The 20,064-nt window shown below is 34.0% G+C and overlaps 1 protein-coding gene across 1 annotated transcript in view; it reads right to left on the bottom strand.

Moving 5' to 3' along the window:
- Positions 1–20,064, bottom strand: part of LOC129219812 (guanylate cyclase 32E-like) — a 123,034-nt gene that overhangs the window by 52,045 nt on the left and 50,925 nt on the right. Inside the window, exons 9-10 of the mRNA XM_054854117.1 lie at positions 3,803–3,872; positions 374–491 (exon numbers count right to left, since the gene is read on the bottom strand). Coding sequence (XP_054710092.1) covers positions 374–491; positions 3,803–3,872 — 188 coding nt within the window. The remainder of the gene's footprint in view (positions 1–373; positions 492–3,802; positions 3,873–20,064) is intronic.

The raw sequence follows: 20,064 nt of genomic DNA, 5'->3' as shown, positions 1-20,064 counted from the left end.
CTCGGCCGCGCGGTGGGTTGGTGTACATCTCTGTTCCCCCGAAGTACCGCAGTACACCGGCGGTGTACTTCGGGGGCTTCGCCCTCTTCTTGCCACCTAATCTTAAATTAGGAAAAGAATGTTGATTGATGTTTTTGAGACGTAAATTACATTCCTTCACAGGAACAGATGAAAAAAAAAAGTGCATCACACCTCGCAAACTCTCAAACATGGCCCCCAAAAAATTACGAAACTATAAATAGCTGGTTCGTTTGTTGTCTAGTGTCCATGAGAAGTTCAAGAGACATACATATATAGATAGGTAGATACACTCCGATTTTAATAGTATAGAGATAAGGAATTACTGGAGATAGAGAGATAAGGAAATTCTTACGTTCAAATTGCTTTTCAACTTCTGTAAATCTCCATTCTCGTCAGAGTGAAGTAGTATTATGTCCTTCATGTCCACTTTCCAGAGGAGGCATGCCAACTTATGCTCGTATCTGTAATGTCTAAGAGAACAAACAGTTTTAGTTTCTAAAACTTGCCAGTCGCAAAAGCAGAATCAAGAAAGAAAGTTCCAAATAATTTTAAACGCCTTACTTGTCTGCTAATTTAATTACATTAAAAAAAATCTATCTTCTATCTTCTATCTACTATATATTAAAATCTGTTCGCGTCCGTCTGTCTGTCTGTCTGAAGATCTATCTTCTCAAGAACCGCTGCGAATCGAGAGTCAAACGAGATACCGATCAATTCGAAATTTTCCAAAGAAAACAATAGGACCAATCTCGTAATTGTGCGACTTTAATTAGCGGAGATATTAATTAAAACGTTAATTAATTTATTCAGGAATTTTTATTTCTTTCCTGTTGCCATTTTGCATATGCGTGAGCAAGTAAAATTCTAATAATTGTTTTAAAAGAGATTTTTTTGGCTGATGTCCAAATCTTAAAACAACGCTTCCATCTAGAATTTCATTTTAAATTAGTTTAAAATTGGTTGCCCTATTCGGACATAGCCTTTATTTTATCGTCTGTCCTTTTTTTATTTTTTACATTCAACGTTCTTAACTCTTTTCAGAATATGAAAGTTGTTTCTTTAGCTATGTTTATTGATTATAGTGTAATTTTATCATTCACCGGCCTCATATTTTGGTACACTTAAGGATGTGCGACTAATTATGTTTATTTTGTTGGACTTTTTCCCGTCACATGGATGAGTTTTCGAATTGTAACAAGTCTCTTTTTCTAACCCTGTTTCTATTTTTAAAATACAGTTTATATCGTTGAAAGAACATGTTACATTAAGATTGTTTGGATTTCTATGTGAAACAGAGTTGAACAAAAAAGATTGTTTTTAAGGATTTTAACTAAAGCTAAATTGGAATCTGATGACTTGGTATTAAATTAATGCTTATTAGTAGTTATTTAGTCTTGGTGCTTTAGTTTCACGAAATCAACCAAAAAGTATCTGTCACTCTATGTAAAAAGCTGATTGTAATTGTGCATAAATAGTTCAGATATAGTCTATCAGATGTAATTCATTTTAACGTGAGCACAGATTATAGTTGATAATGCATATATTTTCATCTTTTGTGCTAATTGAAAATACTCATAACTTGTATCATTGATAACTATGACTAACGTTAAAAAGATTTTTGCCAAAAATATGCTTTACTGGTGTTTTGCAAACCTTGCATTACGCATATTTATTTACTCCTTAGCGCTTTAGTAACTGATGTCAGAGAAATACAAAAACATCAATTGGACATCTCTTTCATTTTCTAAGTAGCCCGTGCAACGCCGGGCACGCAGCTAGTAATAGTAATAAAAACTGACACCAGATAAAAATTTGAGTTATCAGGTTTTCTTTCCTTGCCAATGACACCGTTACCAATCACGTGAGTAAAAGCTTAGACTGTGTTTAAGGGGTACAGTAACTTTCAAACATTTTTTTAAAATTTAAGTAAATTTTATATTTTTTGAAACCATAACATGCATACTTATTTCTTAATCAATAATTTATTTCCAAAATTTAAAAACATTGCCTACTTTTTTAAAAATTCAAAAAAATGAAGAAAATTTCAACTTTTTAAAATCCCTAAGGCTTTTTTAGTTTTGCACTAATTAAAAATTTTTTTTTGCTAAACGATTACTATAATCATGTCTAAAAATCTGTGCATTCATTTGCTCATGAGTTTATTAGAAAATTTTCTGTGATTAATTATGTAAAAAATCAAAGTTTTTTTTAAAAAAAATTGGTTTTTAAAGGTTTAACATGCTCTTAACATTTGAGTAATTTATAAAATGCTTATCCAATGTACAGTTTTGTCAAATATGCTATCCCAATTGCAAAAAGTATTACTTTAAAGCTGCATCTTTAATAGAAAAAATTTATTAGGGATTCTAATGACATGAAAACACAAAAATACCACCATCGAGAAAAAGCGATTTGAAGTTTTTCTTTTGCATAAGAACACATAGCGAGCATGGCCTAAAACCACTCATAACTTTTTAAGTATTTGAACTAAAGCAATGAAACTTTTTCCCTGTGTTCAGAATAGATTTTAGTTTTGAAATAAGCAATAAAATTTTTTTTGATCGTTTCATCATTTTTGAGGTATTGTAACCCCTTAAAATCTGATAAAAAAGGCTATAAGTCGAGATCTATATAATTTGGAAGTTCCAAACAAATTCTGTCAGACGCAGAGAATTGGCGCTCAAAAATAAGCTCACCCTACTTATTTACATTAAATTAACATTTCACTAACGTTACACAGTAGGAGCTCACTAATCCGGACTAATACTGGATCCAGGTCGTCCGAATTAATGAAAGTACAAATTGAAACAAAATACCTATAAATTGAGGCAAGGTACACAGACAATACTGTGCACATTCAAAATTGTATTTTCAATTCAGAAGAATGAAATATAAGACGGCATAAGAGAAAAAATTACAACAATTCAGTACAAAAATACAGAACACGGCGTACAAAAATATATCATTTCGCAAACTCGTCTTTTATTTACGAGTACATCAAATGGCTGTACGGATTAAGCAAAGCCCGGTTTAATAGGGTCCAGATTTATGAGAGTTTACTATATTTAAACTTTTACTTTTCTGTAATTTTGTACTATTTGTAAAACCTTGCTAAACTTTCAATACTGATACAATATTATAATAATGCCTAAATACGCTTTGATGTATCATCCATTTAATGCTACTTTACATAAAAAATGGTATGGTTTTTTTTATAAGCCATTTAAAACGCCAGGATGACATTTATCAGCTTATTACGAAAGTTGAGAGGGGGAAAAACAACTTTCGTAATGGAAGAAGGCGAAGCAAATATAAAAAGTTTGGAAACCACTGCATTAAAGGGATAGTATTTTTCAAGATTACGAAATCTGAAACGAAATCCTGCAGCAATGCTTGGAGAAGCAATAATTGAGAGCTACGACTTTCTACCACTATTTTGGCTTCTCTGACATTTTTAGTGAAGTAAGTCCGATACTATTCTGAAAACTCGAGATCTCTTAGGACTTTGGACATAATTCATGCTGCACCGAAAATTCAATTTTCGTCGACAAACTTCGCTTACTCGTTTATTTCGAACATCTTCTCACAAAGCCTTTCACGGTTCTTGAACTTTAAACAACAATCATTAAGATCAAAGATTTTTCACCATAAAGCATGGAAAGAAAAGATTGGATTTCCTTTCATAAATAACCTAAAACTGATATTGAATCATACACACTATTTCTTTACATAAAATAGGGGGAAAAGAGTAACTTTTTCATTAACAAATTTACTGACTTACCTAAAAACGAAAAGTCCAGCAACAATTGTGACAAAGCAACACACAGAATATATTACTATCATTTTCCATTCTGAAAGCATGAACAAAAATTTAAGACAGGTAGTAAATGTAACTTTATATATTTTTTAAATTATAGTAACACAGTAAATGCAGCTTTGTAAAATGCAACCGGGAAACACCGCAGGGGAAAAAACAACAACAACAACAGCAACGACAACACGTATAAAATAAAAATAATGATGATGAAAATAAAGAAGAAGAAGAAGATGATGATAATAATAATGATAATAATAATACATAATAAAAATCCGCACAAAGAGATATCCGCATAAACGAAGTCCGGATAGACAAGGATCTACTGTATCTTGAAGTAAAAATATTTTATCATCTGTTTTAAATATGTAATTTTTTTTTTCGTCTCTAACTTTTCAAGCAAAGCAACGAGACGAGATCTTCTGAAACTGAGGAATTGGAGCTGAAAACGAGCTGATGCATCACATGACTTCCTTTTACTCCAATTTAATGTCATTTTCTCATTATTGGCTGTTTTAATGTGATTCAATAGTTTACTCTCTAAATATCACCAACAGTGGACAAATTGAAACCAGATTTAAAAATAAATAAATAAATAAATCGACAAATTTGTCGCCAAGTTGGCGACAAAACTTGGCGACCAAAAGACTGGTGATATATTGCTAAGTGTCCGCCAAATTATAACACCACTTGAGTTTACATCGAAATTAACAATGATTTCCCCCCAAAAAGGGGCAAAAGGTCCCCTTTGGAGCATCCGAATGCAGCCAAAAAGGGAGGTGCACAACTAGACCCCACTAGGAGTCTAAGTACCAAATTTCAACTTTGTAGGACATTCCGTTCTTGAGTCATACGAGATACATACACACATACGTACATACGCACATACATACAGACGTCACGAGAAAACTCGTTGTAATTAACTCGGGGATCGTCAAAATGGATATTTCGGGTGTCTGTACGTTCCTAGGCACATATCCACGTGTGGTCGGGTCGAAAAATAAACTCAACATTCATTCGGCGGTGAGTAAAATGGAAATTAAGGCCGATTTTTGAGTGAAAAGTTTTTTGCGAATAATACAATACTTCCTTTTTCGTAAAAGGAAGTAAAAAGACAAAATGACACTGGAACAAAGTTATCGGCTGAAAAAAAAAAAAAAAAACCCTGAAACAGGTTTTTCCCCCCTATCATCACTACAATATCTTACTAGGAAAGCTCAGATAGCGTGATTAAAATAAAAAGAGTTAGTTTAAAACTAAAACCGATTGTCACATATTCATCCATTTGTCACGTAAGTTCTTTCTCTGAGTTAGTTCTTCAGTTTTATGATATATTTTAAAACATATTACTGTTTCTCCCACTAAAAGCACACTTTGCACTTACAGTAAAAAATAAATAAAAATATTTTAACGATTCATCGTAATTGTTTAAAAGTAAAATGATCAGAGAAAGATCTTTTATACGAATAGAAATGCTTTCAAATGAATAAAGGAAAATAAGAAGAAAATGTGTTTCACTATTGAGGCAGGGAGAAGCAAAGAGATGTAAGTAAGATAACAAGTACAAATAGAAGGGGAACCTCTCCTCTGCCTTGGGGCAAGAGATAGTACTAGTACTGTCCAACCACGGATTGCATGGAATTTTCAAACGTCCAGATAAGACGAATCTATGTGAATAAGGGGAAAAGTAAAAATTTGATGCCCGTATTCCGCTCATGTGAATGAGACTCTGCTTCTGCAAAAGCTGACATCGCTAAAAAATAATAGATTCGTCCATTTCCGGCTGTAAAACGGATGTTTGTCTTTCCATACAATCCGCGGTCAGACAGTAGCCCTGATAATTGCTGCTATACAGCATGATTTAGAAAACAATGCCAATGGAAGTTTACCTAGGACGGAAACTTCAAGCGCGTTTTACTCAAAACTTAAACGTATCCACTCACGCCCCTTTGCTTACCACTGTCTCAATTATATTTTTTCCTGAATATGTACCAAAAGGAAAAAAAAAAATAAAATTAATTTGAATTTCGACATCTTGAATTCAAATTATGTTTTTCGCAATCACGAGTGTGTGTGTGTACGTAGGCGTGTGTGTGTGGGGTATGTGTGTTTGTGTGTAGGGGTGTATGTGTGTAGGCATGTATGTTTGTGTCTGCGTGCAGGTATGAGTGTGTGGGTAGTTGTGTGTATGTGTGTGTGTGTGTTTTTGTGTGTGTGTGTATGTGTAGGTGTCTGTATGTATGCGTGTGTGGGTAGTTGTTGTGTGTATGTGTGTGTGTGTGTTTTTGTGTGTGTGTGTGTATGTGTAGGTGTCTGTATGTATGCGTGTGTGTATGTATTTGTGTATATGTGTGTAGGTGTATGTGTGTGTATGTGTGTGTGTATGTGTAGGTGTCTGTATGTATGCGTGTGTGTATGTGTTTGTGTATATGTGTGTAGGTGTATGTGTGTGTATGTGTTTGTGTGTGTGTGTGTGTGTGTACGTGTGCGTGTGTGTGTGTAGTTGTGTATGTATGCGCGTGTGTGTAGGACATGGATGCAACCTGGAGACGGCTTTCGCTATAGGAGCAGCATCGTGAGGAGCCGGTCGACGGTGATGGTGCGGAGGGTGGCGGTGGGAAAATAAAATGATAGGACGCCAAAAACAGTCAAGTGAGAACAATAAGCCATCGTGATTGCTCAAAAAAAAAAAAAAAAAAAAACACAATTATTTTGTTATTAAGTGTTTTCAGTGGTTGCTTTTTATTGTGAATACATATGTAAAAGTAAAATTTATTCCAATTGGGACAGGAATTAGACATTGAAATCTGCTTAATTGAAATTAAAATAGCTTTCTTGAATGATGTCTTTAAGGTTGATATTTTGTTGTTGAAAAAATTTAGTTGGTAACCAATAGAGTTAAAAATTTTATGTATGATAAGTGCACTTTAATCTGCAATCAGTAGCTGTCAATGCGTAGGAACAAAACTTAAAATCAGTACATTATTATCTAGGCATTTCGTATCACACTTTCTGCATTAAAATTTGATTGATGGCTCAAATATTTGTCCTGGACCTTTATTCTTTAGTTTAACAAACTTGAGTTTATTGATGGAAAAATGCTTTCAGAAAATTTAAATTAAAAGAATCAAGACAAGGGTAAGGTAAAAGACAAGGGTAAAATTTGTGTTTCAAAAACTCGACGAAAAGTTAAACCAAGGGAATTTGATTGAATTACGTTAACTTGAGTAACAGTAAATCGTAGTTATAAAAGCTCACTAATGTTTTGTTTGCACAAAGCATTAATGAAATGCGGAGACATTTCACTGGAAACATGTTTAACATTTTTGTTATGGTATAGATAGATGTTCACCAAAAAGAGAGAGCAAACCAAACATTACGTAACACGTTTTATAATTAATTCCCTGATGCAAGAAGTAAATATGCAGTTAGAGTTATGTAAGTAAAAGAATAACCTGCTGTCATTACTCACCAGGGCGGGTATCGCATTTCTTCCCATCAAATCCACATTTAGGCTCGCTGAGGGGTGGAGCTCCCGATATCCAATCAATTTCTCTTTCCAGCTTCAGTAACTGTCAAAAAATGTCCCAAGAAAAAGTTATGAATTCATTTCACTATCTAGATTTCTAATGCTTGGAATAGATTATGTTAAATACAGTCAATTCCCGATTATCAGCAAAATTGGGTGGCAGGACCACCGCATATAATGAAATTGGCTGATAACCTTCAAAAAGGCTAAAAATGAGGGACAAGTAGGCTAAAATTGCTCTTGCTTGAAAACTTAACTGTATTGATACGTAAAACCTATTAATACAAACAGTTAAAAAATATATAGCACAGTAAAAATGTTTTTTATTTTATGCACCAAGAATTTAACATCAATAAAGAAAAAGTGTAAAAACGATAAAGAAAGCGCAAAATATCGAAGAAAAACCAAACTTTAAATATACATCTTTTTGAAAAAAGAAAATCAGCGCTTCTTGCTGTTTCTTGATGATCGAATCGCGAATAATCGAGATTTTGTAACTTCAGGTGATTTTAACCCCTTCAGACCTGGTGTCCGGTATACCGGACATACACTTTAAACAGCTGCTAATCATTTAATAATAATTGACTTAAATAGTTGATTCTTTTTGTAGTTGACTCTTTACATTCTGCTTATTATAATCTGTGAAATAATTTTTCGTTTTGGGATTGACAACACTGACATATAAATATTGAGAGATAGAGAGTGGCTCATTTTTTCCAACCATGGATTTTCATCTGAAAAGCGAGGTTTTTTTCCTGATATTTTAAAAAATATATAATCTTTAATTAATCCTTTCAAACGCTTATATTATGTTTTATAATTGCTTGCAGACCATTTTATAATGAAGTTTGTTCGGTATTTTATCGTTTTTGTATATGAAATATTGATTTCAAAAATATAAGTCCGGTATATTAGACGTGCCACAACTCTTTTAATTTTTCTCCTACAAACTCAAAATCTTGTCTATAAGATACCCTTTACCATAGTACACTGTGTACCAAATATCAACATTTTTGGTCCAATATTTTATAATTCCGACTGAAGGGGTTAAGGTGTTTGAAGACAAGAGAATTTTTGAACGCGAGTCCAGTTGATTAATAGAATTACGTAGAATATCATACACGATGTCCTTTTGTGACAATGGTCATCTACATAGCTATAAAATCCGTTCCTAAGCTGCAACTTAGATAAAATAGAAAAGAAAGCACGAGAACAGTTTGTTCTGGCATGCAGAGACGGCAGTTTTATAACTGTTAGGGATCATCAGTCTTTACTAGTCATAACAGGACGAAAGGCAGATGCTCTCATTTACACTGATGATCTTCAGCAAAATGTTAAACTGCGGTCTCTGGGTTCCGCAACGAGAAGTTTTGGTTAATGCTTGTAGTTCTTCCCCAGCTCCGTGAAAGGAATGGAACTTTAAGCTCGTTTTCAAAGCCATTTACCATTATAAGAAGCAGAGACACGCCATGCTTGCGGACCCTTAGCTAGTGTACAGTATTTTAGTTTAAATAAAGTTGTGAAGATAATTGCAGCTTCAGCGAAAGATTTGCTCATAGTCACTTAATTGCCTTAAGGAGGAATGCAGAGATAAGAATCAACATTAAAAAGAGGAAATACATGCTTCAATCTGAAGTGTTTTTTTTTTTAAAACAACTTTTCTTTATCAGTTTAAGACTTCATACGCTCCTTGTATTTTTCTATTCGTGAGTTCTTTTTATATATTTAGAAAGGAGAAGATATTTTTAAAAAGACAATTTTACTGGTAAATCCTTGGATCCCATATGAGTAAATCTAGCAACGGGTTTCATTCTGGAACTAGTGTCGTTGTCATCTTGGTACCAGTGCTAGAACTGTGTAGTTGCCCTCTGCGTCGCCTTGATCATCAATCATAACACTGAATCCTAAAATGCCTGTAAGGGAGAAAAAAACCACGATTAATTAAACGGTTTTTCAATGCAATAAACTACTTAAAGGATGGAATCTCAAGCATTCCTGCTTATTTAATTTACTACAAGAGTCAATTGTTAATGATTTGAGAACCTCAGTGGATACCTTTATTAACTGCCAGTGTCCAAACCACAATTCGTGACTTCAGCCAACTGTGTTGAAAAAATTATTCCACCTTTCTCCAAGAAAGGGTGCCCATTTAGCTGCAAACCATTTTTACTTCCTTTTACAAAAAAGGAAGTATTGTATTCGCGAAAAAATTTCACTCAAAAATCGGCCTTAATTTCCATTTTGCTCAGCCCCAAATGAATGTTGAGTTTTTTTTTCCGACTTGACCACACGTGGATAAGTGCCTAGGAACGTACAGACACCCGAAATATCCATTTTGACGATCCCCGAGTTAATTACAACGAGTTTCCTCGTGACGTCCGTATGTACGTATGTATGTGCGTATGTGCGTATGTTTGTCGCATAACTCAAGAACGGAATGTAATACAGAATTGAAATTTGGTACGTAGACTCCTAGTGGGGTCTAGTTGTGCACCTTCCTTTTTGGTTGCATTCGTATGCTCCAAAGGGGGTCTTTTGCCCCTTTTTTGGGGAAAATCATTGTTAATTTCGATGTAAGCTCAAGTGGTGTTATAATTTGGCGGACAATTGGTGATATATCGCCAGTATTTTGGTTGCCAAGTTTTGTCACCAACTTGGCGACAAATTTGGCGACTTTTTTATTTCTTTTTAAATCTGGTTTCAATTTGGCCACTGTTGGTGATATTTAGGGAGTAAACAATTGGATCATATTAAAACATTATAGAAAATGACATTAAATTGAAGTAAAAGGAAGTGATGTGATGCACTCATCAGCTCGTTTGATACCGATTCGAACTATTATAATGGCATGGTATAACTAGTAACACCATCGTAATGGCTGCATTTAGTATCAAATGATTGTTGCTGCTGCATGAGCATCATATTTTGGTGAAAGGTTGAATTAGAATTTTTAACAGTACTTTTTCATGAACAATTGTTTTCCAGCCGAGTCTTACGATCACTTGTAAATTAATTTTCTAACACGGTTTTTTTATCATCAAAGTGAGGGGAGCCGTGAAGGGAGTTGTTTTGGGTCATAATAACATGAACTTTGTACGGAAAATATGCTCAAACATTTCTACACAACTGCATCAAAGATCATAGCTGTTTTGCCTTCACTGCTTAAGAAATAAGAAGACTCACTTTCGTATTGTCTTGAACGTATGTACTTGAAAATAGCCAGTCCGTCACTTTCTGATTGGTTGTTTGCAAGAGCACTGGTCAGGGCGCTGGCGTAGATCATGACTGCATCATACGCCAGTCCGGCATAAATTGGCACCTGCGAAATAAAAAACTAGAATAACCAGTGCCGAAGATGGAAATTTCGATGCACCATACAATGTAGTTTTGGCCTCTCGATATCACTTTAACATTCAGGTTTGTCGAAATTAAACTTCCTCAGTTTAGAGTGCTATGTAGGGAGTAATTGTGATTGATGGCTGTTTTAGATGTTTATGCCTATCCTACGAGAGGAGGCTAGTACCCTAGCAGATAGAAGGGTTGACATTCCGGAGCAGGGAGCAACAGTGAGAAGACAACACAATAGATGGTGGTGCCATCTATGGACAGTTCGAGAATTTAGAACCAGAACAGGAGCCGAATAACTTTCTGGTCTGGCCCCCCAGAGGTATCGTTTCACTTGGAGGACATTGTGACCACGAGCATATTTAACGTCGCCCAGTCACCATTAATGACTACGGTGGATCTTCGATCCAGCGAGGATTGAACTCGAGACCTTCTGGCCCTAAGTCCACTGCCTTACCGATCGGGCCACCACGCCCACAAAGGGAGTAGTTTGGGTCATAATAACATGAAATTTGAACGGCAAGTACGCTCAAACATTTATACGCAACTGCAGTTAATTTAAATTGCCGTGGGAAGGTAAAGCACAGTATACATGCAGAAATGAGTTTCAGATATTTGAGGAAACGCGTGTTTCGTGTTTCATTTTTATCGGAAACCAAATAAGCAAGCTCGTCCAATAGGCCTTAAGTACAATATACTTAAGGCTTATTGGACGAGCCGTTTATATGTACCCCCCGTACGTTATGTACCGGGGCACGTTTACGCGGATTTTTTTTCAATCAATTTTCTAAGTTTTATGTTTTAACTTAGGAAATTTTAGGCAATGTGGTTTTATGAAGCAATTAGTGGAGTCAAAATTGGTATATTCAGTTGTTGCTCAGCTTGTGTATTTAACCATTAAATAAACTATTTTTAAGACCAAGTCGGTTGCGTAAACTTGACCCAGACACGGGGCACGTTTACGCAAATGCATTTTGACACCTTTCGTGGTTCCGCTAGTGTTTTGAACATAATGTCTTACCCCATCGTAAAAATAAAGAAAATTTATTACTGACTGAATAGTGTATAAAGTTGAAGCTGAAGTGTCATGAAGACGACGGCTCTATATGGTTGTAAGCTATAAAATACGAATGCGTAACTGAATTAAAAATTAAATGGTAATTTTCAGAACTAAATAGCCGGAAAATACTAAAAATGTTTGAGACAGTTTGGAGCGAAAAAAGTGTCAGGGGCACGGTCAAGTAAGACACAGTAAGGATCGTAAAGGTGCTCCGACGTTCAACGCGTAAACTTGCCCCGTCGCCAAGTTTGGATTTATTTTTAACGTGCAAAAAAAGGTAATAACATTTCTGTTCATACAAATACAATTCTCAAAAAAGGATAAAATTCTGCTAATTTTTATATATTTGGTTTTTCTTAACAAAGTATTATTCCTTCACAATAAGCTTCAAAGCGTACAACACAAAATTTACTCAACTTGATAGAAAACAGATTATTCTGTCTGCATGCTGGACGCTGGACCGAAGCTCAAGTAATGCTCAAAAACTTGGTGACAATATTTGCTAGGGAGTAGCATCAATCTGTTATGACTGTTGGCTCTCCAGTTATAATTCGTTTTGGAAAAGGGCACAGTGTTAACGTGTCTCGGTCTACCCTACATGACAAAAAAAAAGAAAAAAAAAAGTGAATAATTTGCAGATACTTTCCCTTGCATTCCCACAGCCGTATAACAGCCTTTACCGCTCCTTTTTCTAATACGCTAATGCCAAAGCTACCCTTCCAATTTCTTGGATCTGTCCGCAAGAAATAACAAGAGCAAAATCAAGTTACCATGTTCAAATCAGCTACCCGGTGATTCAACTCCTAATCCCCGGATTCAAGGGCGAATTCAGGGGAGGGTCAAAGGATCAGCTGACTCCCTGTGACACTAATGTTATTATGATTCTAATAAACATCAATTTGTTTAGATCAGAAAAATAATAATGAAATCAATGTTAACCTCTTTTTGGCTTGGTTTTGTAAGGTATTTCTTCTCAGCGCGTCAAGGATTGACTGAGTTCGTTTACGAGGCTACTGCTGTTTGAGTTTTTTGTTCATTTTCCAAGGAACAATCTTCTCTAATGATTTAAACGTTTTCTCAAAGCAATCTTCCCCCTCAAACCGCATGTGTGTACTTGTTCTTGTCTCAACAGCTGTAATATCATATGTTCCAACTTACGACAACGTGACCAGCCTGTCTGCTCATAGAAATATGACTTTTGAAGAAAATTTGAGGGAATGGGATACATGGCGCAGGTTGTGGCATTGAAAAATTCAGGGAGGTGAGGAATAATTTATAGGCTTTTGATCTCTTTTGGGGGAGGGGAGGGGAGGTTGCTCCGTAGCATACGAAGGGGTGACATTAAACAAAGTGGGGGGGAGGGGTAAGGTGAAGTGTAACACTTTGTGAAACAGGGGGAGAGGGTCAAATCTTTTGTAAAAAAGTGTGACGGCATTTATATGAACAGACCCTCTGGCAACTCTATCTTTGCCATTAAACTAAAGAAAACACTTGAGCCCTTTGGTAGCTCAATGATCTTCGTAAAGAGATTGGTTCTTGCACTGTAGAAACGATTCAGAAACGTTCCTGGAAAATAATGGGAAGTTGATGTGCCCAATTTCTGCCAGTAACATATCTTGCAAAAACCAGGAACTGTTTACGCTAATACTCAGTAACCTTCCTGAAATTATCTCAGAAACCCACTGACATGTATACTAACTGGACCGCGCATTGCAGGTTCTGACGCGCGGAGAAGTAGAAGCGAATAGAAGCTCTTGGGATCCGCCATGCTCACCCCCAACTCGAAGTGAAACTAATGATTGGTGTATTGAGCTGCGCGCTTTAAATTTAGTTATTTCACTAAATATAAGCGAAAAAACCGTTTCATGTTGAAAAACTAACATCATATAAAGTCTAGCATCGTTTCGTCTGGAACAGACGTTAAAAACATTCAGTTTTTAATTTTAATAAAATAGAAACCTGTCGAAAAATGGGTGTTAAAACCGTGATGAGATTCGTCAGTGCAATATTATACCGATTCAGACCTCCCCCCCCCCCCGCCCCCACTATTTTAAAACCGAAACATCGTCTTATTTTGTTTTTAAAGTATTTTTATTTTTTAACTAAAGGCCGGATTAGAAAAGAATTGTTTAATTTAAGAAAAGGTTCCTATTTTTTAAAAATATAAGTAAGAGATACGCCCGCTTACCGAATATTTGATTTAAAAAAAATTTAACAGTACAATTTTTGCCTCTGTCCAATTTTAAATAAAGAATGTTTTATACACTAAAAATGTATTTCCATAGAACTCCTAAATTTGTCTATATTAAATATAATTAATAAAAAATAAAATATGTTTATCAGCAATTCTGAACAAATTGATATTGCTTGAAATATCGTTACAATTTATTCAAAAAAGTCAATTTGTTTTTAAACAATTTTTAATATTGCATATGGTCAGGGGTGAACTCGAGTAAAATTTTTTGAAACTATGAGGAAGTTCTTCAAACATACACAAAAATCATTTAAAAAAAAACATTTTAGAAGTTAATATTTTTTAAAAATAATTTTTCTGCATTAGAATGTGTTGTCAGCCTAAAGTTTGCAGAAACTTCGGATCGCAGCCCTCCCCCCTCCCCTGCCTTACGGAGTAAAACTTTGAAAATTAAAATACTGCAAAATTTAACTATCCAAGTGTTTCCTTTTGTCAAATAATGACTTTTTTAAAAAATGATGGGGTAAGTGGGTCACCCACGTGATTTAAAAAAAATATATAATCTAAAAAATATAGTAGTTAAAAATATTTAAAGCATTGTTTTAGGAAATAATGCTGAACTTGTATTTATTTATAATATCCAAGATGAAATAAGTAATTTTTTTTTTTTTGCTTCAAAACTTTTTTAAAGGCTTCAAAAACGAACTATGCTAAAAAGGGGTCCCACTTACCCCAATCAACCCTATATATATATATATATATATATATATATATATATATATATATATATATATATATATATATATATATATATATATATATAATAGATATATACTTGTGTGTATAAAACTTTATAAGTTTCAAACTAATCCCTATAGTGTAACAAATATATTTAGTAGTTTTATTTGTGAACTTAGCCCCATGTATATCAGAATAGTACTTACTATAAAGCTTTTAAATTTCAAGAGTTATAAGCATTTCAACTGAACACTCCTTTGTAATTTTAAAGTCGTACAAAAAGCACTTATTTAAGTGTAAATGGTGTAATTAAGTGAAAATATTTGAATAGATATCAACAAGTAATACAAAATATCTCTTTATTTCAATAAACAAGAAAAAAAAGATTCACATGAAACATTTTTAGTGAAACCAAAAAAAAAAAAAAGAAATATGAATACTGTTATGACATCTGACAATTTGTAATGACATATTTAACAAGTCAGCAAATGTGAATGGCTTTATAAGAAAAACTTTCAAGTGTACAACTACGTATACATGTACAAATTCCTATTTCAAGTGAAATTGAATATAAAGCACTTCAAGCACTAAATGCTTCTTAATTCCTAAATATCTCCTAGCTGTAATATAGTGTTAGAATATAGTATTAGAGAAAATAAATAATCACATCTACAAATGGAATGAAATACCTTTAAAATTTAAAACTTGTTCCAACATTCATTAAGAAATTACTTTTAAAGTATTTGCGTTTGTTTTACACTTTCAATTCTGATTTCACAATGATTATTAGGGAGTCTACCAAATTAATCAAACTGTCCCAAGCAAAATGAATAAATAGCGAAAATTTATAAAAAGTTAGCTTAATGCCATTTATTAAAAATAAATCATGAATTTTAAAAAAGATTCATAAATGACAACAAATTATAATAACATAAATAAAAAAATACTAAAAATACATAGAATTCATAAAATTGTACATTACACGTGCATGCGAAGTTTATTTACAATAAATATTCAAAGTCAATTTTAAAAACTTGAAATAATATGAATAAATTATTGATTATTAAATAAAATTAGTTTAGAAAATTTTTTGCGAATCATTTGCTTGTGCATGGCTTCATTATTCATTTTAGCAACGTGATAAAACCTTATTTTCATGTAAATTTGACAAACTGATTTTACTAAAGAGACTACATGATTGCTATCAGGAGGAGTGTCAAACATATGCTCTTTAAGTGAAGGGAAAATGGGCATTTTTTCTGTACATATGCTTTCTAGAACTACTGAACAAATAGCTTGTTCAAATATAAATCTGTGGCAGAAATGAAACAACAAGCAACAAAAAACTTAATAAAATCAACATAAAATAACAATGGCAAAAGAAAATCTTGATTTAAAAGTGAATTTGAGAAAAAATGCAAAGCGATAACAGTAGCAGAACGCTCGATCAACACTGACTTGGGGGTGAGCAAGATGGCGTTCAAATCACTTCAGCTCGGAAACTGCGATGCTCAGTCCAGCTAGAATACAGGTCAGTGCAGAAACCTCCTTAAAAATTCAGAAATCTTCCCGTTTGAAGCCAGTCGTGTCTCTGGAACTTTAGAATAAACTTTTGTAGGTATAACGTAATAGCTTGGTCGCTTCCTGCTTTATTAAGGAAGTTCCATAGCAGTATTGCAAACATGGCCAAAGCTAAGCCAGAATTGCAAACAGGTATCGGGAATTTTACTCGCCTGCAATTCTTGCAAAGCAGCGTAGTCCATACTTATTTGCTCCCTCTGGAAGCTTATAATCAGCATGGACGGGCCGTAAGTAAACTGAAGCCGATTCACTATTTGCGTATTTATAAATACGCAAAGTTAATCTTTAAACTGGGATCTAAAAATGTTTTTTACACCAGTGAGAAGTGTGCATTCGTGCAACTTGTAGCTGTTCAGGAAACTTTTTGGCAATGATATTTGATTTTTCCAGGAAGTGGATAAAAACTATTGAATTCCCGAAACGTTACACTGAAATACTCAGTAACGTTTCGGTTTATTTTTACAGTGTGTGGTCAAGCTCATTTGACTGATTTACGTGTCATCAACTTCGCCCAAATGCAATTTTTAGCTACTGTCTGACCATCGATTACATGGAAAGGCTAATATCCGGTTTATAGGCAGAAATGGATGTATCTATTAGTTTATAGGCATGTTAGTGGGTTTGTTTCACATGTGCACTTTTGCCTCTCTATTATTTAGCCATAGTTTTGTAAAAATCAAAATTTGCTCACAGCAACATTTTTTACATCTAAAGTATATTTGATCTATATTCTCACGGCAAAAAATAATTCATTTATTTATTCACAACAAAGTTTGGAGCTTTTACCATTTTGGTTTTACGTTTCTGAACGAAAAGAAAATATTTTATTTTCTTTTTGTTGTTTCCATGGTAACTATATTTGTTTCCCCTTATTTTATTTTTGAGAATGCAACAAATGAATAAGGCACTAGTGACATTATAAAACGAGTGCATCAAAATCCCATCGTTATTTTCCCTTCTCCCCTGTTAGAGTCATTCAGATGGAATCGTCTTTACTTGGCAGATTGCCAAATTACATACAATCCGTGGTCAAACAGTATGTAAGGTCTATGATTAATGTAGATTCATAATTTACCTTACAATTAGCTTATGGGTACAAAAGAAATAATTACCTCTACTTTGATGACAGGATGAGAAGGAACGTTAAATGGTTCGGACTCGGAGTACTTGAGCACCAGGTCCTGGAAATATTCATAATCGGGGCTGATGGGAGCTCCGGGTCCAATCAAAAGAACGGATCGGAATGGAAGAGGATCGACTACCAACCAGGAAGCTTCGAATTCTGCAAAAAGGAAATATTTCTTATTCACACTGTTAGACACTTTTTTAATACATTTTTCTTCTTTTTACTTCCTTTTACAAAAAAGGAAGTATTGTATTCGCGAAAAAAAATTTCACCCAAAAATCGGCCTTAATTTCCATTTTGCTCTCCCCCGAATGAATGTTGAGTTTTTGTTTCAACCCGACCACACGTGGATATGTGCCTAGGAACGTACAGATACCCGAAATATCCATTTTGACGATCCCCAAATTAATTACAGCGAGTTTTCTTGTGACGTCTGTATGTACGTATTTATGTGCGTATGTGCGTATGTGTGTATTTGTGTATGTATGTCGCATAACTCAAGAACGGAATGTCCTAGAAAGTTGAAATTTTGTACGTAGACTCCTAGTGGGGTCTAGTTGTGCACCTTCATTTTTGGTTGCATTCAGATGCACCAAAGGGGGTCTTTTGCCCGTTTTTGGTGGAAAATCATTGTTAATTTCGATGTAAACTCAAGTGGTGTTATAATTGGGCGGACACTTGATGATATATCGCCAGTCTTTTGGTCGCCAACTTGGCGACAAATTTGGCGATTAATTTTTTTAAAAAATCTGGTTTTAATTTGGCCACTGTTGGTGATATTTAGAGAGTAAACTATTGAATCATATTAAAACTGCCAGTAATGAAAAAAATGACATTAAATTGGAGTAAAAGGAAGTCATGTGATGCACACATCTGCTCGTTTGATCATCCAATATCAATTCAGATACATACGAAATATTAACAGCAGAATAGGATTGTACTGTCAAAAGAACCTCACTAATATTACGCCATTATTGTCTGCATAAATTCTAATGTTAAAAAAACCCAAATTAAGAATTTTTTAGAATTCTTTTTTATCCTCTCTAATTTAGTTATTTAGCTTTTAAGCTACCATAATTTAGAATTAATACAGTCAATGTGCAGTTTCAGACTCTTAAAGATGCAGTAAAACTTTTGAGGAACTTACACAGGAGAAAATAGTGCTATCTTTTGCATGTAAATTAGCTATAAGTTGATATCCTAATTAAAAGAGAAAAAATTTACAATTAATGTGCGAAATAGATGCAACTTTTACAGAAATTTTCAATTCTGTTTTTTTTTTGGAGGGGGGGGGGGTATTTTGAATATACGAATTAGAAAGACCAAAAGCAGGAAAATATTTCTACATAAAAATAAAAAAAGTTACATTTATTGACATAATCTCAGTGCCAGTTAACTTTACCCGCTTTTAAACTCACTATTTTAATTTTACATCGCTTAGTCAGCTGCTTTTTAAGCATTATTATTTTTAATCATAATCTAAATCAGTTCAACACACAATTAAAAATAAGGTTGGTTGGGGTAAGTTGGACCCCTTTTGAGAATAGTTCTTTTTTAAAACCTTATACAAAAGTTTTGAAACAAAAAAAAATCCATATTTCAGTTTCAGGGGGGTGACCCTCTTACCCCAGTGACCCACTTCCCCCAACCAACCCTAAATCAATAATCAAACACATTAATCTCAACATCCAGAATGTTTAAAAACTTTGTCAGTGCATAGTTGTTTATAAATAGCAATTAAAAAAAATGTGAAATTTACTGGACAGATTTATTTTGTTATACTCTTTATAGAAAGTGGTTCGAATTAGAACAAACTTTTCGACAGTTTACTTGGGTGTTTAAGTTTATCTATTGGATACTAAAAAGGAAAAAAATCTTTCCGCAAAACATTTATTGAAAGGACTAGTGGCTCATGGGCAACTCAAAATTGCTCTCTCTTTCATGAAAATTTAAGCAGTTCATAATTACCCACACTTGTTCTTCAATGCGTATTTTGATCCCAGAAATATGAATGAAGTTCAAAGGACTTTAAAAAATTCGTTTCCCTAGTAATTCGTTTTTACCATGGTTCTACTAATTTAAATTTATTAGTCAGGGAAAAGCTTTGGTTTTCGTGAAATATAACTATTCGTTCAAAACAAATATGCAACAGCCATGACATGCCGTAAGTGTAACAAAAAACTCTACATTAATTTGTTCAAGATTTTGAGCATCAATAACTGTAAGATAAGATTTTATGTACTGTTACGGAGCAATTTCAAACTTCCTTTAAATGACGACACAGTTCTTGAGAAAAACACAGGAGATTTATTTACAACAATGTACAAGAAATATCGTTAAAAACTGCTAAATTAATCATAGCAATTAAGCAAATATCAATTAACACCGTAAACTAAACGGTTATACACGTATTTAGATCAAAAATACGCAAAAACACAGCGCAAAGGCTAATACACACTTCCAGCTGAAAACGAGATTTCACAGTTAGAAAGCAAAACTAACTCTCCTATCATTCATAAGACGCCCCCGGCGTTTTATACCTAGCAAAGAAAGATCCAGAAAATCCTACAGTGCTCTACCAATTTCTCATATTTTCTTTCAATTCCATTCATAAATCCTATCATTCAGAAATGGGGGGGGGGGAGGGGGGCGTATA

This window comes from Uloborus diversus, chromosome 4 (genome assembly GCF_026930045.1).
Source record: "Uloborus diversus isolate 005 chromosome 4, Udiv.v.3.1, whole genome shotgun sequence".
NCBI classification, from domain to species: Eukaryota; Metazoa; Arthropoda; class Arachnida; order Araneae; family Uloboridae; genus Uloborus; species Uloborus diversus.
Note: the sequence above shows the minus strand (reverse complement) of the source record. Positions and strands in the feature narration are given on the sequence as shown.